Source organism: Diorhabda carinulata, chromosome 10, assembly GCF_026250575.1.
Source record: "Diorhabda carinulata isolate Delta chromosome 10, icDioCari1.1, whole genome shotgun sequence".
Taxonomy (NCBI): domain Eukaryota; kingdom Metazoa; phylum Arthropoda; class Insecta; order Coleoptera; family Chrysomelidae; genus Diorhabda; species Diorhabda carinulata.
This window is the reverse complement of record NC_079469.1, coordinates 10,936,602-10,964,045: the sequence shown is the minus strand read 5'-3', so window position 1 is coordinate 10,964,045 and position 27,444 is coordinate 10,936,602. Positions and strand designations below refer to the sequence as shown.

The 27,444-nt window shown below is 31.3% G+C and overlaps 2 protein-coding genes across 5 annotated transcripts; one reads left to right on the top strand and one right to left on the bottom strand.

Moving 5' to 3' along the window:
• Positions 1–75: 75 nt before the first annotated feature.
• On the top strand, positions 76–9,881 carry LOC130898702 (zinc finger matrin-type protein 3). 4 transcript variants are annotated; one of them, XR_009059925.1, is made up of 8 exons: positions 82–211; positions 268–558; positions 652–803; positions 970–1,157; positions 2,631–2,702; positions 4,491–4,759; positions 5,108–5,348; positions 5,644–9,315. XR_009059925.1 is itself a non-coding variant. In XM_057808168.1 (7 exons), exons 1-7 carry the CDS (start codon positions 196–198, stop codon positions 5,272–5,274), a joined length of 1,155 nt encoding a protein of 384 aa, XP_057664151.1. In that variant the 5' UTR covers positions 76–195; the 3' UTR covers positions 5,275–9,881. The 4 variants fall into 4 exon arrangements, 2 of the variants coding, with proteins under 2 accessions (XP_057664151.1, XP_057664150.1); XR_009059924.1 differs by having other exon boundaries at positions 5,090–5,348; XM_057808168.1 differs by having other exon boundaries at positions 76–211; positions 5,108–9,881.
• A 249-nt stretch (positions 9,882–10,130) lies between these two features.
• Positions 10,131–27,420, bottom strand: LOC130899132 (delta-1-pyrroline-5-carboxylate dehydrogenase, mitochondrial). Its single transcript, XM_057808910.1, has 11 exons — positions 27,122–27,420; positions 23,198–23,405; positions 21,554–21,681; positions 20,232–20,372; positions 20,002–20,173; positions 19,032–19,219; positions 17,558–17,780; positions 16,921–17,099; positions 16,084–16,272; positions 14,156–14,274; positions 10,131–13,403 (listed from the first exon to the last, which is right to left on the bottom strand). Exons 1-11 carry the CDS (start codon positions 27,163–27,165, stop codon positions 13,291–13,293), a joined length of 1,704 nt encoding a protein of 567 aa, XP_057664893.1. The 5' UTR covers positions 27,166–27,420; the 3' UTR covers positions 10,131–13,290.
• Positions 27,421–27,444: the final 24 nt, after the last annotated feature.

The following is a 27,444-nucleotide window of genomic DNA, read 5'->3' as shown; positions in this document are numbered from 1 at the left end:
TATATGCAATATCTGTTATTTTTATTGTTTGATGATGGCACTCCCTGGATAGTAGAAATGACAAGATGAAAACAAATTTGAGCACAAGTTGATTTTTATTTGACATTTGACAGCCTATAATACTTTTATAAATATTTATATCATTCTTAACTTATTGGATGTAAACAATTAACGCGGCGTTTTAAAAAGATTTCAATGTCACAATCGAATGGTAAGTTAATTACAAATTATAAATTTGTTCTTTACATACTCTTCACTATTTATTAGATAATCAGTGGGATAAAAATTTCAAAATACCAAAAAGAAAATTAGACGAAGCGACTAGTTCTGATAATGCCAGTTTTACTTATAATTCAGGCAATTCCTTGGCTGAAAATTCTTATTACGAATATTATAACCAGTATGCGCAAGCACAATGGCAACAGTCTACTGCTTATCCCCAACAGTATTATGCCTCACAAAGTGGTTCTACCAATTCAGTAGAACCTATAACTCAGAATATTTATAAAACTCTAAGCAGTATCAAAGAGAAACCCAAAAATTATAAAAGAGATATATGTAAGTATTTTTATTAAATTATCTCAATGTGTTGTGGAAATTCAATTAAAATTATTATATTTCAAATTCATAAGTATACCCTATTTATTTTAGTTCGAGATACTGTTCCAGATATTAATGATTCAACTCTCCCAAAAGAATTGACATCTCAGTTTCAGCCCTTATTTTGTAAACTCTGTACAGCTCAGTTAAGCAGTAATGTTATGGCTAAACTTCATTATAAATCTAAAAATCATGAAAAAAAGGTAAAACCAGAATTAATCATTTTAAGATACCATGAAATATTGATTAGCCTTCAGTTTTACTTTTGATTTATGTCTTCTTTAATTTAAAAATTAATTTAATTCAATTTAATTTAAAATTTAAATTTTCTAATTTGTCCAAGCTTCACACATGTTTATATTCAATTAGGTCAGAAAGTTCCTAATTGAGCATGCAGAAAAGACTGGAACTCCTTTACATAAAAGAGCGAAGTTGACAGCTATCCCAAAAGATGATGAAGAGACAGATCCCAGATGGTTTCATTGTGATGTTTGTGACCTACCATTAACAGGAAAAATGCATGCTGAGTCACATTACATGGGTAAAAATCATCATAAGTGAGTAATTAATTTTGCTAAAAATATGAACCACAGGAATATTAGGAAAGGAATTTATCCATTCCATTTTGTGTTTTATTCTGAAAGGTGCTTATTTTACATATTCCCCTTTTAGGCTTCTTATATGGTTATGACAGCCAATCTTTCTATAGCACTAGTTGTGTGCCTCAGTTTTATATTTTCTATAAAGCCAATTGTACTAAAAATTTAAATGTGTCAGTTGTCATTGTTATATGATTTTTAAAATCTGATGGTGAACTGGTGCATAACATTTTCAAAACTTCTCTTGTGTATAGACTTGTCCCTGCAATAACCAGTCTTACTACTGTCTTTAGAAAACTATGTTCGGGTTAACACAATCAGGATCCAGATGTTCAGAAATTAACCCAGATCATGTTCATTATTATTTGGAAACTGATCAACTTAATTGGGTTGTAGTCATATGACAGGTTGTTCCATTTGTCTACGGTTTTTTGAACTTGAACAATTATTTATTCCCCTTAAATGGCTGTTTTCTGTTGATTCTCATGAGCATATTACTGAGGATAGCTGTTTGATCACAATTATTAAGTATTTAAATATATTTATTATATAATTAAATTGATACAGTGGAAGAATCAACAAACAAAAAAATTATAAAATGAAACATCATGTTTTAAATTTGAAATTTCCGCTGAAAATTAAACACAATGTTTGGAATTGGTAATCTAAATCTCCTTCTGGATTAATATCTGCATTCAGCTGATAGGGAATTTACCTTAATCTGGGTTGTAATTTATAATTTTTTGCTATTTAATTACTAATATATTACATAGAAACGGATTTAGTTGCTCATGCCATTACCGAGAAACCTGTTTCTCCCTGCCTTAATATTAAGCTATAACAGCTATATGCATTATTTCAACAACGGTGAAACCCATCAAAATCAGCTGGACGCGATAATTTCTGCTAAAGGTAGCACCAGTCTCAAATATTGAAAGCCACCCTCAAGACTTGAATACGATAACCCCTCAGTGGTGTTAAGCTGTGGCTCCCTGAAAACGCTATATGACAAAATAGTTACGAACTCGTGCTCTTCGAGTTAATTTATTTCAAATTAATTGCTAAAAGTTAGCGCTAATCCCCGGTCCCGAAAACCACCCCCCGAGATTCCAACTCGACAACCTTTCGGCAGTATTAAACACAGGAAGATTGGGAAATACTCAATAAATTTTTATGCAGGCTATAAGACAAAAAGTCGCCTCATTTCTTTTGATAATCTCGAAATAGGCCTTTGAAATAACGTATCAACGTGTCATTTCTTCTAAAACTTGACGAAAATCATCAATTTATTGAAATATATTTGATACTTATTGTCATTTTCTAGTCCACTTTCCATAAATTTTTAAAAATTGTCATAACACAACATTTTTTTTTTCACTTTTGTTGATACATTTATTATATTTTTCATTGAAATAAAAAATTTTATTCTAGAGTTATTATGGGATACAAAATGCCAGCTGGTAGAGGTTATTATAATGATGAAGGAAAATGGGTTAGATCAGGGTAAGTGATAAATTAATTTTGAATAATGTTTGCATTTGAAACCTGAATTAAATATGAATGACAAAGAAAAAAATTCACATAGTTTTATGTAAATTTCATTATTTATTCTGAAGAGAATCATTGAAAAATACATTTATAAAAACAATAATAATATTTAGTTTCTTTACACTTGTGTTAATGGAACTAACATATTCTACCATTGGATGACTTTATTATATAAATATTGGATGTGGTAGGTTATTTATTATACTTTTTCTATTACAAATAAACAAGTTGTGTCTAAGATCAGTCACAGTCATTTAGTAATATCATCAGTTTTTCTTATAATTCAGCCAATTCCTTGGCCACAACTTATGAATATTATCCCCATTATTATTTACAAGTATACAAATTTTTTTAGCTAATTTTAGTTAAATAAGTTTACAGTCTTATTAAATTATATTTTAGTAATTTATGTCAAATGCCTAGCTAATTACTGATCAACAGTATACCTAAACTTGAAAATTAACGCTTGGTTTATGGAGCCAAAATTACAAATTACCCTTTAAACTAACAAATTAAATTATTAATTGAAAGACACTGAAATGCTACTTATAGTTCATGCAGAAAATTAACAGTAAATTTCAAATAAAATTAAACTAAGGTTATGAGCAGAGAATACGTTAGATGTTTTCCATTTTCAATCAAATGAATAGAACCAAAATTTTTATTCTGTTTATAAGTTATTTACATTTACAAATGCTGAAAAAATTTTAGGGTACATTAATACCTAGCCTTGCGTAATTAAAAAAAATATATACTATTCTTTTAAAAGGTTGAAGATTTCAAATACGGCATTATGTTTGAAATAATAAAATACTTGTACCTATTACTCATATGCTTGATAATAATAAATACCTATTTTTTTGGTATTTTTGTATGACAATTTTGGAGAATTGAGGGGGGAGTTCACTCAAAAAGGTACTATATTCTCTAAGTAGCTTTAAATAAAGCTATTACTGGTGTAATATGCTTAAAATACGATTTAAATCATTATTTTACATAAATACCCCCATTTTGGGTATTTACCCTGGCCTCGGGTAAACACCCATTTTATATTTACCCACCCGCTAGGTATTTACCCGGTCCACATCACTAGTTATATGATATTATTTACATCAATGATGATATTTGTACTTATTGGCTTATTTTGATGACAAAATGTGACAACGTGATGCCCTCAACCTCACTTTCAATCTGAGTTCACAAAACTCACTAAAGCACATGGTCTTAAGTTTGTGCAGATTGCGGGTAAAAACTCAATTAGGTTTCATTTGTGAGACTGAAATGGAATGTGCATTGAACTGAGTTACGACGTCATAGGTGAGAATAATCCGAGTTTTGGTTAGGTTTTGGTTTAAGTGAAAAGCAGCTATTAGATCAATCTGTATTTATGTTATTGTTTGATTTACAACATACTTGTTCTTTGGTTATGGAAATATTTTTTCGCATTATTCTTAAAACTAATACCAAAAAAATAGGAAAAACAATAAATGAAAGTCAGCAATGTTCTTCAGACGACGGAACCCTGATAGATAGTGTCAGGAGCTTTCCACATTTTTATAACAAAAAGGATCCGTACAGGGAATTTCCAACTAATTTATAATTATCCTTAATTTACTGCATAAACCAAAAAATTACCACCAAAGTTTAGTTCAGTGTTAATTTTAATTTAGTTTTAATTTTGGCTGCATAAACCAAGCATGAATAATTTTCTTACAACCAATTTGAGGTTTTGTTTGTATGCAGCCCGTCAAAGAAATTAGAACTAAAAGACGGCGAGGATACTTTTGGACAAGATTTTAGGAAAGATAAAATTGAAATTGGAGTAGCTGCCATACCCGCTTCTGTAGCACAGAGCCAGACTCAAAGTAAATTTCACTGTTCAATTTGTAATGTAGGTACCACATGTCAGGAACAATTAGACATACACTTTCATGGACAAAAACATAAGAAGAAATTACGACAATTAGGAATATATGATGATTCTGCGGGGCCTCAGAGCACACAAAGAGAGAGTAAGTTTTTTTGGTTTTTATTTTTCTTATTGTACTTCGCTATAAATATAGACTTTCAGAAAGAATCTTAATTGTTTTAAAAGAAAAAGTAATAGTTATTTCTTTTCAAGGAATCAATTATTGATTCCTAAAACAAGAATCAGAATTAATGTTTCTATTCTATTATTAGATGTTTGGTCACTTTCCTCTTACTTATAATTATCATATTGACAAAAATTAATGATATATTTTGGTATTATATTTACGAGGAATGGCTATTATTCGAATCTCCCTCACTATTACTATTTAAAAATTGCTAGTATACCTTCAGATCGTTATTAATTTATCTAGATGGATTCTTGGTTTCAGGTGCACCTGATCAAGTGGTTACAGATATGAATCTATCAGTTTATCGTACTCCATCTGGTGATTACTACTGTCCATCTTGCAACCTGACTCTTAGTTCTGGAATTCAGTTTAGGTTGCATATTAAAGGCAAGCAACATATTAAAAAGAGTTCTATGAAGCCCTCATAGATATTCGTAATTTATTCTTGGAATCAGAATTTAACAAAAATACTTATTTAATAGGAATTATTTCCCGGAACACGGTCAGTTTTAATCTTCATTCTCAAGTGTAAAGTTTGATTGTAATAGATCGCATTTAAAATGATATTCAGTTAATTAATCTTCTTTATCTTCTCATTTAGCAAAAATTTAATTTGCATTGCAATTTTATATAATTATTTTTGTATTCATCTATTTGAGACAGAAACGTGTTTTAATTGATGATTGTAAAAAAGAACCAAAACATGAGCTATTAGTTCCTAATTAGAAGTGAAGAAGGCGTTAGTTACCGTCTTACATATTAGAAATGAATAACAGTTTTTGATTTGTCGTTTTCAGTTCAGTTTAGGAAAAATATATCACTATACTGCAAACCATGGTCCACAAATTATGCTTTTCTCATATGGGAGGTAGAAGTAAGGAGGACTAACTGTATTGAAAAGTATCGACTGAAAGGAAACCAATAAGTTGGCGCCATAGTAGCAAGTGGAGAGATTATAAAAATATCACAATGAGCTATTAGAATAGAATAGCAAATTGAAAACGAATGAAATATTTCCAATTAGTTGTAGTGCATATTTAAGTATATTTTACGAAAATCTAACTATATTGATTATAAATACTGCGGATCAAAAAAAGATATTTGAAACAATAAATTAATAATAATAATAAAAAATGTTTCAACAAAAGTTTTTAAAAATCAAATCACTAACCACGTTAGTTTAGAAGTTTTATAGGTTATATTTATTAAATTAGATTTGTTTATGTTAATGGTTGAGATTTCAAATACTGCACAGGACACGAAACATATTAATTTTTCGAATCCAACACACACAACTACTTGAATTACTCTGAACACATTATTTACAACCACTACAGCATACAATTACACTGTCTGACGCGCACTTCGATAACCAAATTATCATATATAGAAATTGAAGGTAAACTGAAACTTTTAACGCTTTCTTGTTTAGCGCTGTTTTATTTTAAACCGGGGACTCCCCGAATTTGTGCACAGCGCTAAGTTTCCAAATATGTCCGAAACATATTCGAAACCGTGTAGTTGGTGTTTCTTGTTTGGTGAGGTGCTGTACGGACACATATCTATCTCTTGGAGAAACGAGTACCAGGATTTAAAGCCGCAAAGGATCGCTTAACACTTCTGCTGTGTGGTAACACAATCGGAGATTTCAAATTAAAACTCAGAACGAATTATTCGTTTTGATTTTGGAACAAGATGATCTCACAATAAGATTTCTTAAATCTATGATATTTAATCAATTAACTACAGCTAGATCCTCAATCAAAGTCTTTTCCTTATTGAATTAATCAGTCAATGTATCAGGAAATAGAGACTAGTCATTTTATGTTAGATATGATGAAAATAATCAACCAGAAAGTACCTATTCTTATTCTCAATTATTAAGCTAGCTAAATTGGTAACTGTCCATTATTTTCCAGGCCATGAATAATTTTCAGTGGATATTTTGAATTGAGTTCCAAGATGTGTTATGAGTCAAAATACTGAAACTTTTGGCTAATCTGTTTTTCAAAATGATTTGATTAAAATGGTGATAGGCAATCGTCTAAAGTTGTTTTTAAAATTCATTATTGTACTGGAAATGGTTTTAGTTTACGCATATTTTCATTAATTATAGATATTATGTTGTGTTGTCAGCCTCAAAATTATTATAATTAGAATGAGTTCTCATTGGAGTGTATGCAGGATTGGCACGATAAGAAATATTGAAATTACATCAAACGAAATATTTTCCTATTTTTAATTTCTTGAATCTGCAGTTCATGCTTTTTAGTTTACTTTCAGTCTCTGAAGACGATAAATTGGTTATCAAAACGCGCGTCGGACGGTATTGAGTGTTGACATTTGTACCCCATACAAGACGGTTCTTCTGGTTTCTACCACCCATATTTTATCAATACGACTCAGTTTTCTTGAAAAGTTGAAAATTAAAACATATCCTGGAAATATTATATGTATGGAATGTAATAAATTTCTTAGACCTTTTGATATATTAATGCATCTAAATCTTTTTGATTTTAGGACTCTTTTGTTTTAAAATTAGTTTTTTTAATAATTTTTGAAAAATAAAATCAAGAACATTTAGATGCATGGAATGTAATATTTATATAAACGTGTTATGGATCTTAGAACGTTTTAAAAGTGTGTGAAAATATTTAAATTTATTTTTGTTGTATACAGTTTTTTGTTATTGTTATTTTAATGAAATTAATGAAGTTTCTATTTTAACCCTCTACTCCGCGAATTATGAAAAATTGAAAAAAAAGTACTCTATGGTTGTTTAGGCTTTATTTATTTTTTTATTCAACAATTTGATTAATGAGGCGAGATATGAGGTAAATTTCTAGTCTAGTCGGATAGAAAAGTACCTACCTACGACGGGAAAATATTCATTAGTAAAAACCGTCTCTATCTAGCAAATGTGTCTAGATCTTATTGGAGATAGGAGTAATTGATTCATTCAATGCCGATTTTGAGGTGTATGTATGATGCACTTACTGTTTACATTTTAGATTGAAATAACATTTTTTGGAAAATTAATATAAACATTTTTTTGCAACATGGGGTTCTGTTATTTTTGCCTTTTGCCGCCCCTTGTCAGTGCCGCCCGGATGCCATGCACCCCCGGCACGGCTCGGCCCTGTTTCTGAGCATACGAAACCATCTATGGTATAGCGGAAAAATGATTAAGTTAAGTTAGAATGCATACGAAACCATATAAGGTTTCATAAAAAAAGGCCTCCAATATGATAGAAATATGCAAAAAAAATAAAGATTAAATAACAGATATATAAAATAGTAGAACAGCAGATTGTTTTATTTTTTTATCACCTTTTTCATGTAGAATATCTCTTTTGGACAATGTATTACAGACACTGAGCTGAAATTCACACAAGCGCTTAGAAAAGTGAGGTTAAAACCAAAATGACGTTAGACCATTTACAAAAAAAATATTTTCGTATTACCAACATAACAATTACAATTTCCAGCATGCTTATAGTTATTGCTTGTGCAATGTAACATGAAAAAAAAATATTAAAACTCTTGAACCATATACATATGGGTTTATATACGGTAGAGGGTTAATTGAGCGATTTTTTGAAATATATTCATTTGTGTATCTGTAAATAATAAAATAAAAACAGAGTTTATTTTAAAAATAGTATATTTATTTGATTATATTACCAGCTAATCCATACAATTATGTTTATGTCACTAAAGCGGTACACAGAATGAACGTGAACATGACGCTGGTTCGCTCGTAAACATAACCTTAGAAGTGCATGTATATAAAGAAATTTGAACAGTGATCAAAGATTGTGAATTATTTAGAATGTATGATATACTTACTTTACTATATGAAATGTGTAGAGAAATTTATACAAAGCATCATTTGACACGGCGTTGGTGGGTGATACTACTCAATTTGAACAGAAATATTAACTACAACATATTTTGAGATAAAAATAGAATGAATCGGGGTTCATATGATTAACTTTTGAACTTATTGAGCAGAGACTCAACAAAATATTCAATAAGAAAACCTGATTTTAGATTAGATGAGGAAGTTAAACACCAGTTCTTGTCATGGAATTTTAGAATGGTCGAATGATTCCATATATTCTATCAAATTGTTGTATCTAGTCGACTGTTTGTTTCATTTTTCAGGGTATCTGCAACTACAAACTACTTTAGAAAAGTGAGGTTATGTTCAGCGACGATTAACGCGCAAAAAGCTGGCTAACTTCGACGTCAAGAACGCGTACAAGCGCAATAATTGTGTACGTTTTCACATTTTTTAAACAAGTTGAACTATCTTTGTCATTTATGTATGTCTAGAGCGCGTTATGCTCCCTTTCATTCTTTTTACCGCTTAAAAGAGAATGTAGTAATTATAAAAAACTATAATTTAAAAGTATTATTATTGATATCCAAGCCTCGCACGACATAACCCATAATAAAAATGCGCGCTCGACTCCTAATTATTAATGTACCGTAGTTATATTGAAACTGATGTTTTCTGAGGTTACAAATATAGTGGACCAATGAACCATAGAAATTTAAAGACCTACTTGTGGAATTGCAAACTAATTATGGTGATGTAGTCCTATACACTGCTATCAGATGGTTGAGTGAAGAAAAAGTTCTAGAACGGTTCTTTAATTTAAAAACGGAAATAATTATACCTGTCCTACGACAAAATGATAAATACTATTCAAATTTTCTCAACGATGAATGGTAGGCATTGACGCCTTTTTTGGCAGATATTACTATGAATTTTAATAATCTTACATTTACAACATGGAATATTGTTCATCGAGTATCTCCAAAAGGGAGACACTCAATAGCGAAAACTACATGGTTGTTGGATTGTTTGATTGCAAAAATCAAGGAAAAACCGCGTCATATGCCGAAGACAACCATTGTTTAACCAAGACAATGCACAAGTCAATGGCAATGATGGTTAAATTAAACGAATTCCACTTCGAATTGCTCCTCATCCACCTTATAGTTCAGATCTGGTCCCCAATCATTACTAGCTATTCTCTTATCTCAAAAAAATGCTCGTCGGTAAGAAATTCAACTCAAATGAAAAGAATGAATGACAACAAACATTCTACAAGGTTCTAAAACATTTCTAGTTGTTACAGTTGAAACTGCTACTTCGACTGCATGCAGCAACAAAGGAAACAAAACAAATGTCATAAATCATTACTTATAGGTGGCTACCAATCAGCACCAAACTCGCACCTTATTTTTATACGGAAAAAATAAAACAAGTGACTGCAAATAAAATTTATTGCTACAATTTAAAAATATTTGTTTCAAAAATGAACAAAAAACAGTTATACAATATAAAGAATAACATGAGATATAACAGATGCTTTTATGATAAGTTTACAAAGACATATTATAGATATATTACATCATGGCACTTTGTGATTACTTTCTAGTTGGCATAAAATTGATTTAAAACATTTAAATATAAAGTGTTTTAAAAACATATCTTTTCCGAAAGTAATTGGAATTAGTAGTCCAAGGTGTCAAAATGGCTACATTCCATTTAATACCATTGTATGATACTATCCATACACCTAATCCCATGGTCGTTGCGAATTATCGTTCGATGTTATATATAACTTCACTGTAGCGAAAATTCAAATAATAGAACAAGACAAGACACTTATTACAATTCAATTTGTACATAGACGGCTCCATAATAAATGGCTTGGCTGGAATAGACTTCTGTAGAGAACAACCCAAAATAAGTGGAACATCTGAATCTAAAGTATTGCGATACTCAATTGACGCCATAGAAGCATAGTAATTCCAATCTGCTCAGACAGCAGATCTACCATAATTGTCAGTTTTGACAAAATAGCATCAACAGTGCATGCAAAATAAACTAAACGTGTTCAACAAGAAATTTCAATGAAGATTATAGCGCATTCAAACTACAACGCCTTTAATTAGTAGAATAGGAATGTAGGTGGTCGAGAGCATTGTGAAATGTACCCATGGATATGTTATCATTTTCTTGCAATTACTTAATGAAGGATTGGGTATTTCACAATATTTGATAATCTTTTAACAATTGTTGAGAAAATAACTGATTATATCTTACACAGAAATTATAAAATACAAATGAAAAACGACAATTAGTACAACTACAAAACAAGTACTAAGATAATATTCTGATTTGGATAATCTCATAACACAGATGCTTCATAGCTACCAACATTTAGAATGTAATTTTCTTTGATAGAAGCAATTATTTTATTTACAATATGGATTTTGAGATTAAGTTCAATGCCTGTAATTCTCACTACCAAATGTCCAAATTGCAAACTTAACATAAAATATCTTTATAATATTAGCGATGCCGTCTTACTTTTAGTTCCTAGATATTGGTAGTATTTGAAAAACACGTAGATTGTGTATATAAAAATGCTGTTTTTGATATTTAATCTACTTTGTTTTGTATTTTAAATTATAAATAAGATAAAACGTATATCTACAAGAATAGATTATAATTTTTAGCTTTAAGCATTTAATACTTTCTGGGACTAGTCAAATTATTAGTTATTAGATAAACTATGTGAAATATTGTATTTTAAGGATATCTAATGGAAAATGATCGGAAAATTACAAATAGTGATATTGATTGGAGCATTGATATAATTAGAAAAGGCACCAATTTGTTTCTTTATAGAGATACAGATGAGAAATCCTGAAATACATCAACTTTTGAATGTGAAATTAAACTTTTTGAAAAGTTAGAAGCTAAGAAAAATTAAGCTACAAGAATTTATAGACAAAAAGAATATATAACATTTATTTACTCTGGGAAGCAACTAAAACTTTAGGAATGGAGTGGAAAGTTGAGCAAACAATAATAACGCAAAGAATAAACTAAAGGAACGTTATTAAGTAGACAAACAGCTGAAGAAGAAAAATTAATCATTAGTTATTCTCCTAAAAGTTGTCGTTTAAATCGATAAAATCAAACATATACAAAAAAATTGCATGGATACGACCTAATCGAAGAAGCAATAATCAAAAACTACCTAAAAAATCATTGTGCCACTCACAAAATCGATCAATATGGTTTTCAGAATGTGGAATATAGCTCAAGTTATTATCATTCTGAAACTTAAATTCCCTTCTTGTTTGAGATATCAAAACACTAAATATAATAATAGATTATTATGTAAGGAAATATAATCCAAAAGACCTCTAGTTTAAATTCTATGAAACACCTTTAAGAATAGACCAAGTGTCCAGTGATAGACAAGTCTATGAAGATAAATAAGTATACACTATTCTTATGCATATCCCAGGTGTTTGAAAATGTATGATTTGGGGGACTTATAACAAAATGGAACAAATTATTTATAGAAGAATCTGAAAAATCTGGAATCAAATAAAAGCAGATATGCCACAAAGGTGGGTGCTGGTTCATGTAAGTCTACTACATACATATGATATACCAGATATAGATAATATAAAAATCGCCATATATGTAGATGACTGTCTTTGCAACAAGAACAAAAATTGAAACGAGCCGCCAATCACTTCAACGAATAGAGCACAAGAATTTAATGTATCAATTCCAAATGTCAGTAAAAGTCGTAAAATGTAAAACTGCTCAGAAATTTCATAATATAAAATCAGACTTCAAAAACCACAGCTCACGATTCTCAAAAGCGGTTAATGAATGCTTTGAGGGGTCATTCCAGAAAGTTGGACAAATTGTTGTGTATCTCAGAAGAGATAATTTCCACACTCAGCATAAACTCTTAACAAAAAATAGACTATACCGACAGCTATCTGGTATCATTAACACCAACTCGCTCTATGGAGTCACCTTTTTCAAACTGTATTCTTTTTGGGAAAGTCATAACGCGAACATAGCACATACTAACTTTAAGACTCATCATTGTAAATGTTTATTATTGTAAAATAATAAAAATAAAATACATTATATACAAATAGACTCCAAAACTTATTTGGACATATGTACTACAGGTTTGGGGTTGTACTAGATAAACCAACACAAGATTTATCTAGAGATTTCAAAAGTACTCCATATTAAAGAAAAAATCAAAATATTCTCGCTCTTTGATCAATATGATCCAAAGAGGAGACTGAAGATTTCAAAACCCCTTGACCTTGTGTAAGTATCAAGTAAATGTTGCTAGTTGGTCACCTTCGACCAGATGTACACATAACTTTCTTAAACATATAAAAAATGTATGCAAATATCGATCGATTTCAAGATTTTTCAATTAAATTCGTAAGTATGTAAAAAATGAATTATTTACGACATCACTGTATATGAATAACAAAAAAAAATCCGACATTCAATATTTTATCACAATAAAATGAATATGCTAACTAATTTGGAACCTAAAATAAAGTTATTGAATAAAAACATAAAATTATTACTTCATATATGGATATTCAACATCTGTTAAAGGAACGAATGTTTCTTTAATGGATTGAGGATTTCCCCATCTTAAAATATAGTGAGGGCCTCCAGCTTTATCATTTGTACCTGAAACAAACCAAAATAGTGATATTCATATTGATTACACAATTTTCATTCTCTGAAGACGATAACTTGGTAATTGAATCGCGTTTCAGACGGTGTGAGTGTTGGTGAAGTGTAAACTGTATGTTCATCATAACATTACATAATACATAGAACTGGTTAAGTGGGATCTGGATAAGTGAAAAAAATTTATTGAGAATTTTAATGTTGATTATATAAAATTTGATTTCTAGGTTTTTCTAATATTCATCTTTATAATTGGGTACATTTTATCGGGTTGGGATAGATTTTGAGAAAGATTTTTACAAGCATTTGCATTTCTTTCGTTTATCAGAACCATCTCAGGGCTTGACTTACAAACAAGGGGGAATAAAAGTATACAAAAAAATTTTTCTAAAGCTATCTGTACATTTTACAATACATTTAGATCACTAATCAGTAAAGAAATCTTCAACTTGTATACGCAACGAATTCGGTACGCCTAAGTACATTTCATTTGCAATCGTTTATTGTTTTGGTTTTCTTGTAAACTTAGCATTTTGAGCTAATAGCCCTATTGAAATAGGGGTACAATTTGTACTCATGAGTGGTCGCTAGGTAGTTGGAGTAGCGCTTGTTTATTTGGAGCTAATACTTTATAGCTATATATTCTTATTTTTTTTTCTTTAGATAAAATTAGAGACTGTTTTCGATTTCAAGAATTGGAATGTACAAAGTAAAAGTAAACATCAGAACAATATTTATTAAATTCTTACCTGATAATCTAGCACCACCAAAAGGTTGTTGTCCAACAACACTACCAGTAGATTTATCATTAACATAGAAATTACCGGCAGTCATTTTCAATTCTTCAACGGCTCTTCGTAGGAACGCCCTATAAAGAAAATTATTTATTTTACTCTAATTATATAGACAAGTTATTCGACCAAAAGTTAATCACAGAAGAAGCACAATGAAGCAAATGGTAGCTTGTTTCTTTGGTATTGTATTAGTAAGTGGAAACAGTGGCTTTAAACATAAGAAGATCAATTCCACTTGGTTACACAACCATTTGTTTACCAGAAATAATTGGAGAAAATTTGATAACCTCAAAGAAGATGTGTCATTCTCCATTATGACAATGTAACCTCTTGAACAGTTCATCAGTTAGCTGAATGATTAACCAACCAGCACTATCATCAGTATATGCTATTACTTATATTGATTTATTAATGATACTTCCATTGATATTACTTTCTCTTATTATGCCTTTAACTATAATAAACAATACCTCTGAGGGTCCGTCACCCTGTCTTACCCCAGCATCTATTTCAAATTCCTCAGCTGGTCCGTTTTTTGTTATTAGCATTGTCCTAGAATTGAGCATAGTCATTTTCACCAATCATATCAACTTTTGGGGTACTGGTAGTTTCTCCATGTCCTTTATAATCGTCCTCCTTTTTAGACTCTCGAATGCTTGTTTGAAGTCGATGAATAGCATTTGCATATTAATGTTGTGCTCATAGCTTTTTTCGACCAGTTGCTTTATAGTATGTATGGCATCTACTGTAGATTTTCCTTACCTAAAACTTTTTTGATATTCCCCTATTTCTGATTCCACTACCTTTTTCAGTCTATCATTTATTAATGTTGTTAGTATTTTGTATATGGTATTAAGCAAACTAATACCTCTATAATTACTACATATGTTGGGATTTCCTCCCTTCAGTATTGGTATAAGCAATCCAGTAAACCACTCTCTTGGCATTGCTTCTGTTCCCATACTCTTTCTATGATTCTGAATATCTTGTACCTTAGTTTATCTCCTCCATATTTTATTAGTTTATTCACTATTTCGTCTGGTCCTCCTGTTTTATTGTGTTTCAATTTGTCTATTATTTCATTACATTCTGCTTCCGTCGGCTTTTCTTCATTCTCTGATATGGTACCATTGTCACTCATATAATCTTCTTCGTATCCACTGTCTTCTTCCGTTAATAATTCTATGAAATACTGACTCCATTCTCTTTCATTGATATTGTTGTATTTCGTTTCCTATTTTGTTTCTTCATATGTTGATATAATTTTACAATATTTTTATTGTCAGTTTTTTATTAACTTGGTGCTCTCTTTTCTTATTTTTCTATATACGAGTATATTATAATCCTCTTGTTTCATAGTTTTTAGCCATTTCAACCTAGCTTCTTTTTTCTCTTTAATTTTTATTATACATTCCGTGTCAAACTAATCGTTATTTTTTCTAATATCTTTTGTACCAATGACTTTCTGCGTTGCATTTAGAGCACTTTTCTTAATCTCTTCCTATTGCTTAACAATAGTAACTTTTTCTTTACACTTTTATAGTTGCTTTTCTATTTCTTTTTCGTATTCTTCCTCCCTCGTTTTCAGTTTCTGCACATTCCATTTTCTGCTTTTTATCGCCTTAATTTAATTTTGATTATTACTAAGTGATAATCATTTTTGATCTCCTTTTTGATATTAAGGTGTGATCTATTTGGTAAATTACAATGTTAGGCTTAATATGGATTTTTTGAACGCTTAAGACATCCAGAACATATGTTACCAAAACTGGTATACTGCGACCTTGTCAACCGCACCTTTACATGGGGAATGAGAAGAAAACATATTTCTAAACTTCTTAGCTACGGTGGAAAGAAAAGTTTTCAAAATAATTTTCACTTACTCATCTTGAGCAAAGATAGCTCCAGTAAGAGCAAATGACGTCGTAGATCCAACCATATCAAGAGTATCTTTCAATTTATCATCTTTATAAACATAAATTGTGAGAACAGGGCCGAATATTTCTTCCACCATTATTTTATCCTTGGGATTTTTGGTTTCGACAATCGTAGGTTCAACGAAATAGCCAACGCTAAAAAAAATTCATTAAAATAACAATAGTTTTAAAATTTTCTACGAATCAATCCTTGGGGTGTACGAGTCCCCAGCAGGGCGACGCGAAGTGTGCGCCATCTATTGAGCAGTCATGAAAACAAGGCATCGGCCACCATGTTGATACATTTCGAGGAGACAGGACATACCGGAGCATTGCTAGTGATTATTGTTTGATGAAGTATGGCTTTTTTTAGGGGATATAGAGAGAAATTGATTTATCATGTCCGTGAACGCTATAAGAAGTAAGTTCAGGGTGTGGTTGTGACCCGTTTGAGCTGCGGTACGAAGATATGGACTAGTGGCCACGCGTGTTTGAATTATACAGACTGGATTACCTAGTTTTCCGCACGAACTTTACGACAAAAGAATTACAAGAGTTTAGAAGCTCATAATTTCCTCACCTCTAAGCTTGTATTTCCTCCTTGTGAATGTGCTGCCACTATGACATCTATGATCACTCTGGTTTGTTTACGAAAAACGCATCAACAATATGGCCGACGCCCAGTTGTCGTATCTGATCGCCAGATGGCAATCGCGTCACAGGAGCAATAAATGTAACGCGCTTGACTCGAGAACCTCAAGAATAGGTGGTATGTGAAACGGATAGGAATGTCAAAATAAATACCTGTCATCGCATTTACCTCCTGCTAAAATTTGTAAATCAGATGAGTTTTTAGCATGTTCAATGTAGCCTTTAATTCTTTTGAAGGCTTTATCGTCAATAACTGCCGAAGTGAAGTTAGTTGCGTCTGTCGGATCTCCTACTTTCAATTGATTCCGTTTAGTTATAAGCCCTTCCTTAATCTATAAAACAGAACCATTAAAATTTTAGATTTTTGATATACATGAATGATGTCAATATTGTATTGGATCTAATATGAATGATATTAGACCATTTTTATGTTTTTCTCTTTAAGTACCATCAATGTAAATTATTAAATTTATTATTTCTAATAGTTTGTTTGTAAGAAGTTTCTAAACAAAAAATCTCTAAGTATTCATAAACTATTGAAGAAATTGGTCGAGTTATATGAAGAAAAATATGGAATATTCTAAAAAAATAAGAAGCAGAAGATGATATTATGTAAACATGACATGTGTCAGCATTTATTTTACTATAAAATAGGATTGTTGAAAACAAACCTTTTAATGAATTTTGTTCATTCAATAATGAATTTTAGTTTCTTCCTCAAGATAGGACTAATTAAAGAGTAGAAAATAAAATATAAAATTTATTGTTTGTATTGTATAGAGTTACTTACTTTTGGCCAAAGCGATTCCGGTACATACATTCTGGAACAGGCGCTACATTTCTGTCCACAGTATTCGAAAGCACTTCGTATTGTACCATTAATAACAGTTTGTATATCTGCTGAAGGATGCACAAAATGATAGTTTTTACCTCCACACTCTCCGATCAGCCTTGGGAAATTTTTATAAATACTTATATTTTCCCCGACTTGCCTCCACAATCTTGTGAACGTTCTAGAAATTATTTTATTTGTTGTTTAAATGATTTACAAAACTTATAATCTGGACAAATTAAATGAATAGAATATTTGAAAATATCTGGAAACTGTTTATGTTAGCCAAAGGACAAATTTAGAACTCATATCTAAATCTGCACGGTATTATGCTAAGTCACACCAAATATTTCATAATCTTACAAAAATTTCAATAACCTCACTAAGAGTAAATACTTTGTTTCCTCATTTATGGTATTTCTTAAAGTTATGTTGTTAGATTGTAGAGCGGGCTTTTATTAAAAGTAACTATTCTTCCATCTTTTGATACTTTCAGCAACTATGGTCTTAACTGATTACATAACTTGACTTTGGAGCCTAAAAGGTGGTTTAGATTTAAATTCCAGTATCTTCTAGGACCAAGTAACTGCACCAGGGTAAGAAAACTCACATAGTTTATAGACTCCGCAGTTGTTGGAGGCTCCAACAATAACTTTTGGTTTCCACCCCAAGTACCCCTTCAACAAAACAATTGAAGGTGGGTTTAATGGGTGCGATTACAAGATGTTCAAAATAAGTGTATATAACTATCTTTAATAATATTTGTATACATAGACGCGAGTACTCCATTACGCCCTATTACAGTAAATAGAAGAAGAAAGTTCATCAAAAACTCAAGAAGTTTTGTGATAACCATAATACGTTTGAAAAGCAAACTAACTTGTACGTTTAGTAGTGCTCATGAACCAAGAGATGACGCTAAAACGAAAACTCGAGTTGGCTAACTATAGGATGTGGTTCATTTACGAGCTGCACAATTCACATATACAAGCAGGTACCTATGAATTGTACGGGTTCATTATCAGTAAGGTATATAGACATTGCAGACGTTTTTTGATTAAGTGTAAAATATTTTGATACACTAATTCTTGTACCACTTCTGGTTTCAGGAAATATAAAAAAATGTATGGGAAATCTACTACTTTTAATTCAGATGGCTGCTCTACAGAGCTTAGAAATTTAAGGTCTTCTTTAGGTATATCAAGGTTTTCAGCAAACCAATCACTATTTAGCATAGTTCTGAGAGAGGTATTTTATTTTCACTGAAAGGAGTATCCAACACACTTAAGGGATTTCTTTATGTTTGGAAACAAAATTTACAAGTTATGATATTTTGATATATAAAAGACAAGCAATTGAAAATACCCGTTATTGTTAATTTTGACAAACTAATATATTATATTGATATTATAGATATTTGGATACTGCTTACGGCACACTCCCTGTGAAATTGATGCCTGCCAAATGAGGAGAGGCAGTAATTGTGTCTCCAAACACAGGACCGTCCGCTGGAACAAAGTTAACAACACCTGGTGGTACTCCGGCTTCTCTACATATTTTGAATATTAACCAATTTGAAAGTAAGGCAGTGTCGCTAGGCTTCCACAAAACTGCATTGCCCTAAAAGATCATTTCAATTAGTTCAAAGTTGAAATAAATGTACTGATATGAATGATGCCACAATTTTTATAACCCAGGGAGTAAACTAAAATAAATCAGTGACAGAGAAATTCTAGAATCATATGATTAGTAATAATAGTAGTAGTAGTAATATCGAAAATTAGTTACTCATTATTAGTTTCAATTATTTCTTATTCTTAATATTACTAATAGATATTGTTAAAATTATAAATATCCCAATTTAGCCTATTTCACTTCTCATTTCCTTGTTGAATTATCGGCATGGCGACCCTAGCTTACTACGAAAATAATTAATTTTCAAAAATTTTTGTTTAATTATGTCCTCCTCTGCTGAAGAAATAATGATGGTTTTTGGAACCCAATCTCTCGTTGAGATAGAGCAGCGGCGGATCTAGAATTTTATTTTTGGGGGAGCTGAAAGCACAGTAAATGTAACTACATTATACAAAGTATTAAAGCGTAGACGGATATCATACAATTGAAGACGTAGTATTGGAATTAGGTCATTCTTTCCAATGAATATAATACGAGTTTCAAACTCATTATACTTGTATAAAATTTATATTCTTACAAAAAAAATTCTTAGACGTTTTGGGGGAAGCTTAGGACCGAAAGCCCCCACCCGTAGATCCGCCACTGAGCTAATGTTGCATCAAATGTTTGATATAAGCAATGCTTACATCAAAGCTTTATAAAAACTTATTGTATAATTATTATAAATCCAAATTAAAACTACTAAGGGAACAAATTTCCAATCTCACCATGAGTGCTGGTGTATATGCCAAATTTCCTCCTATTGCCGTGAAATTAAATGGCGATACAGCAGCTATAAAACCATCAATACCTCTGTACCTCATTGAATTTTTAGTAACCATAGGATTTTCTGATATAGGTTGATATTTAATTGCTTCTTTTAAAAAATAAGCGTTAAGCCTGTAAACAGGAATGTATGAATTTCAATTTATCGGAATAAAGTTACTATTTGATTTACCTAAAGAAATCTATCAGTTCTGCGGCTGCGTCAATTTCTGCCTGAATTATTGTTTTACCTTGTCCTAAGATCGTCGCAGCATTCAATTTAGCTCTGTATTCATTAGCCATCATATTTGCTGCCTTCTCCCAAATTTTCAATCTACAACAATTTATTTGTTCAATTTGAGTGTGGTATTTGTACTAAACACACTGTTTACTATCACTACACCGAAAATCCCAATTACAATGTTTGACAAGGTGTGTTTATATGCAAAATTGAAACGAAATAAATAGTATTTTGAGTATGACTATTACTAGAAAAAAACTTACAAGGGTTGAGACAGGTGAAGATGATACATTAAAACTATTCAGCTGAATGTATCAATCTCGATAAAAACAAAGTAAACATGAATTTATGGAACCTTTGGTGAAATTCATGCTAAACACACTATTTTCACTACTACTACAGCAAAACTCACAATTACACTGTTTCACGCACTTTTCGATAACTAATTTTCGTTTTCAGATACTGAAGGTAGTTTTTCTCCTTCAGAAAGTGTGTTCGGTACTAGTGATTTAGAGTTTTTAGAAGAATCAATATAAACCCAATGTGATAAAATTTTTCCATAGATTGGCTTGCAAAGACAAGAGAGGAGAATTGGCACGTGTTTTTGAGTGGTGTAAACGCTTTAGTGAGGACCGAGAGAGCACTGAACATGACCAGCGCCCAGGTCGCCCTGTGACTGTTTTAACTCCGGAAACAGTGACCAAAATCTACCAAATTGTGCGTGCAGATCGTCGAATGAGCATCCTGATGATTGCCGAGGTTGTAAACGCCGATAAAGAAATGGTTACAAAAATTTTACACGAGGAATTACACATGACAAACGTCTGCTCAGATTTTCTTGAAAGGTTAGAAAAAGATCTGCTTTGAAAGGGACCCGATTTGAGTCTATGGAAGCGATAAAGCAAAAAAAGGCGGAGCTCCTAATGGCCCTCACCAAAAAAGACTTTCAGTACTGCTTTGATCAATGGAAAAAAAGCATGGAAAGGTGTGTGGCTAGAGGAAAGGAGTATATTGGAGGTGAGCATTCGAATGCAGAATAATTTTTATAATAAAACCCTTTTTCGTAACCTCGTATATTTGATAATCGCATGTCTTCAAGAGAATCGATTAAAAAAAATCTGTAAAACAAAAATTTGGTCAATTTTAAAATGATGTATCAAGTAACTCAAAGGTAAACGAAGTTTGTTTTGTTTAGAATTTGGACATTTCAAAATGACAAAGTGATATCACCGCTAATGTAGCATATAAATAAAAATAAAAAAAGTGGAGCTCACCTTTCTGGTATTGGTACTGAATCCCATTTCTTTTGAGCTGTACTAGCAGTTTCAATTGCTTTTTGGAGAAGATTTTTGTCGGCGTAGTAAAATTTTGCCAATTTCTTTTTATGGTCATGTGGCATTACCTTGAACATTAAAATTATAACATTACAAAAGCTGCACACACAGACATATTATGTTATCTACTACATCTCACTATCTATTATTTTTGTTACGAGTACATTCACTACTTATGGTACAAAAGTGTTAAGTTTAAAATATAGAATGTCCTGTAAATTTTTCGTCACATTAATTAGAATGCAACATAATAATTCCCTGGATGTTTGAAAATTTACTTTGCATATACTTGATGATTTTATTACTTGAAACTAGAAAGTTGTTACTCGGGTAATATTTTTATTTTTTTTCGCTATATTAATATTCTAAAGTTGAAAAATGACTATTAATAAAATTTGTTGTTGATAAAAGTATTTTTAGCTTACTATGCTATGAAAAGTATCACTTTTGGTCTGATTCTACTTTTTTTCACGATTTTTGAAATTCATCTGGAATGCTGTTTCTGTTAATGTTTATTTGTATACAAAATAATTTTAGTACTAGAAATATAGACAAGAAAAACCTTAAAGGCTTCCCAAACATTATAATCTGATCATCAGCGATCAATGAACAATTTTATTCTATCCCAAATTACTATGAATATCTTTCTCTGATGAAGTTCCTTGAATTGTATTACAACTAATACTAACACTAATATGCGAGATTTCGCACTTTGCTCTTCTTTTACCTCTGGCAATTAGATAACTTACTAAAAAGTCTTTATCCTCCTCAATCTTATTTATAAGTTGGTGTTGTCGAGGAAATGGATTGCCTCGACGTTTTCGTGTTTTGAGGCCCGCAGTTCTTGACTCTTGGAAAATGTGATTACCTGCCTTTAACTATCTATATCCAGATCGCGATGGAGACAACTATTTCTACCAGGGTTTATCAACAATCCACTTTATTTTAGAATCTCTGGGTATTATTTTCGCTGGTACATCCCCATAGTTGAATCCCGTAAGTCCAAACCGGTTTCAGGATTTATTTATGGACAATTTATTCTGTATTGACAGTAGATTTTCTTCCCAGCAACCACAACGTTTCTTATATTTGATACCGAGTTTTTCTCGTATCTGTTTTATGTGAGTTTTCTAGCATAACTTCCCATCTAGTGTTATTTGATTTGATATGAGTGTATATAATAACACCCAAAGAAGAAGAAAAATGGAATAAGTAAATTATTTTTTTTGTGATAACACTACTGACTGATTCCTTCAAGGAGCAGTTGGACCTTGACGTTGGTAAAGGTGCCTTGTATCCGCCCTCCTAGGGCGCGCCAACTTGAGCAATAGGAGAGCGGTATGTGCAAAGGATGGCTCATTTTATGGTTTCAATCCAATTCGGAAACAATCGTGCGTAGAGATGAATGGTACTTGAGTCCCAATCAGGTGTCGCGGAAAATGCCTGCGGAAAACCTGACAAAACTCCAAGGGTCCCGTAAGAACAAGGACAACAAATATATTAGTTGATAATATATTTATTAGACATTTTGCAATTAGAAACTGAAGTTAAAAAAAATTTAAATCCACTACAAGATAGCCTTACCTGATATCTGACATCTTTTGTTTGATATTCTTTGTCTCCAATGACAATAGGAACATCTTCAGTTTGAGCATAACTATCTTTCAGGGCTGTTTCTAATTCAGTTCGTTCTTTCGATCCCTTTAGATACTGTAAAATTGGTTCATTTGATACACCAGTATCGTTTACTTTGATTTCTGGTACTACAGAAGCTATACATCTGGCACCAATTCTGAAATTATTGAATAAAGCAGATGTTAATAAGTTTTGTGCTTTGACCAACATAGGAAACTGATTTATTGGCAATAATCATATTAGTACCAAAAAAATTTTGTTTTCAATCATTATTCTAATTAAAACCATGCCGCTTTTGTCAATAATACAACGTGTTCCGGGACTTGATGCAAAAAATTCGGGAGTCAGCTTAGGAGAAATTTAGATTTTTAGATCGTTGTACATGCCAAGGAAACCGTTAGCCATAAAGAGACATTCTGAAAAAAATTATCATAAATTGTAACTATTTATTGAGTGTTACTACAAATTAAACTGTGGAAAAATTTAGTTGGTTATCAAAAACTTATCAAATAAAAACAAAAACCTATAATAACTGTTAGACGTGGGCACCTTGCACTTCTACACACTTCTGGAGCCCGCGGAAAATATTTCTTTGAACTAGTAAGAGCATTCCTAGATTCTGCCATACAGCGTCCCAATGGAAGTTTATTCTATCGATAATTTCGTTCCTTGTGTTTACCGGTGTTGCATATATGGTTCATGCATGATGAAGTTCCTCCCCATTTCCTAAATGATGTAAAAAATCATCTTAATAACATTTTTAGGGATTCTTTTGGGGATACTTATCTTAAAAGATTGGTATATGCAACACCAGTAAACACAAGTAACGAAATTATCGATAGAATAAACTTCCATTGTAACCCTACAAGGCAGGATCTTGGAATGTTTTCCAAGTTCAAAGAAATATCCTCCGTTGACTCTGGAAGTGAGTAGAAGTGCAAGGTACTCACTTCGAACATTTAATATAGTTTTTTGATGTTTATTTGATAAGTTGTAGGCTAACCAACTGAATTTTTCTACATTTCAATTTTTTATTTATGTAAGTAACACGATGTTCAACAGTATGCAGTTCAATAAGAAATGTTTGTTTTTGTTTCAATACAGCAAGTATTTTCAATAAATAATTACAATTTATGATAATTTTCTTCAGAATGTCTCTATGGTTAACAGTTTCCTTGGCATGTACAGCGATCTAAAAATCTACATTTGTCCTAAACCATAAATTTCATCCAGTTAAGCAGAGTACCTTTTTGTTTAAAAATCGATTGAAACATTCATTTTTGCTATCTTTAGATTGTACAGGTTGCCCTGTAAAAGCTAAGGATTGTTAATCATTGTGCAGGACTCCCCCCCAGGCATTCAGATAGTAGTGTAGAATTAATTATTTTGTCAAACACACACTACATGGACATACGTAATCATCCATTGAAAATCCATAATGTTCAAGTCCCGGAACACCCTGTATATTTAAGCACAACCAGCAAATATAAACTGACCCTATTAGTATTAGAGATTAACCTTACTCTGAATTTTTTTTACAAAATAAGTTATAACAACAATGGTATCATCTTATGAAACAAGGTAATTAGAATTTATCCATCTAAGTGATACATGACATCTAACTTCATCAAGAAATGGCCTTAGTTTGTGCAATGTTTGATAGGGTTTCATGTCTATCGATCCCACTTTCTAGAGAATAGGTAAAAGCTCTTCTTTAAACTGTTAGAAATATTTAAAAACGGTTTTCTTGAAGCGGTCGGCCGTTAAGCACATAGCCTTCTCTTCTTGGGCCCGTCACGAGTGCTGGGCACTCACATAATAATATGACGTGGTCTACAGTTTTCTCCTTCTCCACGCACCAGCGGCACTCCGGAACGTCCGATTAATATCCTTAACCGTTAAATAAAATTCATAAATAAAGTTTTGTGAATACTGTATAGCTTTTTGAAAACTATGACGCTGGGTTAAGTAGAACACTTATCAGCTGATTGCGGATCCTAATCCAGAACGAGATTTTTATTAGAGATTCTGAACGTTAAATTCTATTTTCAGTGGAATTTCAAATTTAAAACTTGGTCTATAAAAACCTAAGATTTTTATACTTTTTTCCGTGTGTTAATTTTTAGATAATATTTATTGAATTATATAATAGATTCTAGATGTTTATATAATAGGATCAGGATGATTAACTCGATCAGTTTCCAAACAACAGTAAACGCGATCCAGATTATTTTCCAAACATTCTGGTCATGATTTTATAATCCGATCATAGTTTCTGAAAAGTCTTTATATCTTCTGAAAACTGTCAATACATCACTAACATTTGGACACAATCTACTGTACTATATGGACTTTATAGTAAGAACCTATCGATTTATTATGTCAAAAAATTCACCTAGATGCAATCAACGCCTAAAACATTTCTAACAGCCTTTGCATCGTTCTACCTAAGGCATTGGGTAATTTTGAGTGATTACTATTTTCTACCAAGTCGTGCCTCTAAAAGTATGATGGGATAGAGTAGTCTTTCACCAAAATGTGATGGCAACTCAAACACTGAAGATGAACCAAGTCATTTTTCGCAATTCCAAATATGCAATTCTTGTAGAAATATAGCCATTTTGTCGAAAATGCAACTAAAAATTTAAGGAAATCCATGATGAATTAAGATGTACACGAGTCTATGTAAAATATTCATTCGAAAGTACACTTGTTGAATAAGCCATCAAATTATAAGCTCACAGGGCTCAAAATGGGAATTTGAGCAGGCATTATGGGCTTTAAATTAAATATACCAATATAACAGCCCCAAACACATCATCACCATCGAAGAAATCCCTCAAGAGTTAAAAGGGATGGCTAATGTATTATTTATACCAGCTCTCTAATTTTTGTTATATAAATTATAATCTCTGCATAATTCTGATTCCATTGAAGACGATCGTCCATTTTTTAACAAAAATTGATATTATCAATTCGTTGTGTGCTTAATTAAGCGCCAATATTTATAACAAAGTGTAATTTTTTATAAAAAAATAGCATAAACAACTCGATAAAAAATAAACTAAACTTGGATAGCGCCTCGTTTACAACAAACACTTCTGTGAAATGTGTCACTTCAACTTCACAAGAAGTTATTGAATAGAGGCTAAAAACATCATTAATTAATTCTCACAGAAAATGTTGAACAAAACTTGGTAAAGTAAACTAACTCATTTCAACATGACCATGTTATTATTTACTGATATATTTGAATAGATAAATATATGAATCCACTTAATACTTTTAGAAATAAAATGAAGATCAAATACACTGGAAATAAATACATTTGGAACCAAAATAACTCTCTAGAAATATATTTTAGTACTATCCATTTATAAATTTCTAGTTTATTTCCTTGACCTACAAATTGATGTGTAGGTTAGCAAAAGGTTTTTAAAATAGTTGCACAGAATATATTATGTTAATATTCATACTTAAACAATAACTAATTTACTATAGGCGTTAATTCTAACTTATTGAGTCAATATTTATTGACCTCTCCCTATAAATCTCTAAATCAGCTGTTCCGATTTTTTTTCAGAGGAAAACAATTAAATAATAAAATATAATGACTTTTATTATGTGTACTAGTATGACAACTCCTGCTTAGGAATAAATAAATCCGTTTAAATTGTATAATTAGCAATACAAGTGTCGATGGAAAATTACCAACGAACCCAGTTTTCACATGAACTATCTCTAAAGATAATTCTCACAGATAACCTTTAGGTCAGAAAATAAAGAAAACTCAAGAATTATATGATACACATATTAAAAATATTTACAATTCCAGATAAATCTTTATCTTGTAAAAGTTCAACTTTGACTGACCTTTGAAAACTTGAAGACAAGTTCTGTTTACATAAAGATAACATAGCTCTAAGTTCTTGATGTATTCGAATTAAGAAATTATTCACTATTTATTATCGAAATACAAATGCTCCACCGCACCATTTAACAAAAAGCTAAAATAAACATCAACGTAAGTTCATTTAATAGGTAACTGATGTGACGTAATTTTATAGAAGTGGAGCCTCTCTCTTATTTTTTTGATGTTTGACAGAAATTATAGAGGGTGATTCTGATGTGATCTTTATGTACATTTAATTTATGAAAATGAGATTTCACTAGAATGTATACATTAATTTATTGAA

What these genes read in the sequence shown, in the direction of transcription:
- LOC130898702 (XM_057808167.1), top strand. An exon ending in ATGGGTAAAAATCATCATAA is followed by an intron (nt 1,158 to 2,630) that starts GTGAGTAATTAA and finishes ATTTTATTCTAG; the next exon opens with AGTTATTATGGGATACAAAA. An exon ending in GGAAAATGGGTTAGATCAGG is followed by an intron (nt 2,703 to 4,490) that starts GTAAGTGATAAA and finishes GTTTGTATGCAG; the next exon opens with CCCGTCAAAGAAATTAGAAC.
- LOC130899132 (XM_057808910.1), bottom strand. Translation starts at nt 27,165, where the DNA reads ATGTTATCTTTATGTAAACAGAACTTGTCTTCAAGTTTTCAAAG. An exon ending in CATATACACCAGCACTCATG is followed by an intron (nt 19,220 to 20,001) that starts GTGAGATTGGAA and finishes ATGATCTTTTAG; the next exon opens with GGCAATGCAGTTTTGTGGAA. An exon ending in TGGTGGTGCTAGATTATCAG is followed by an intron (nt 13,404 to 14,155) that starts GTAAGAATTTAA and finishes GGTTTGTTTCAG; the next exon opens with GTACAAATGATAAAGCTGGA.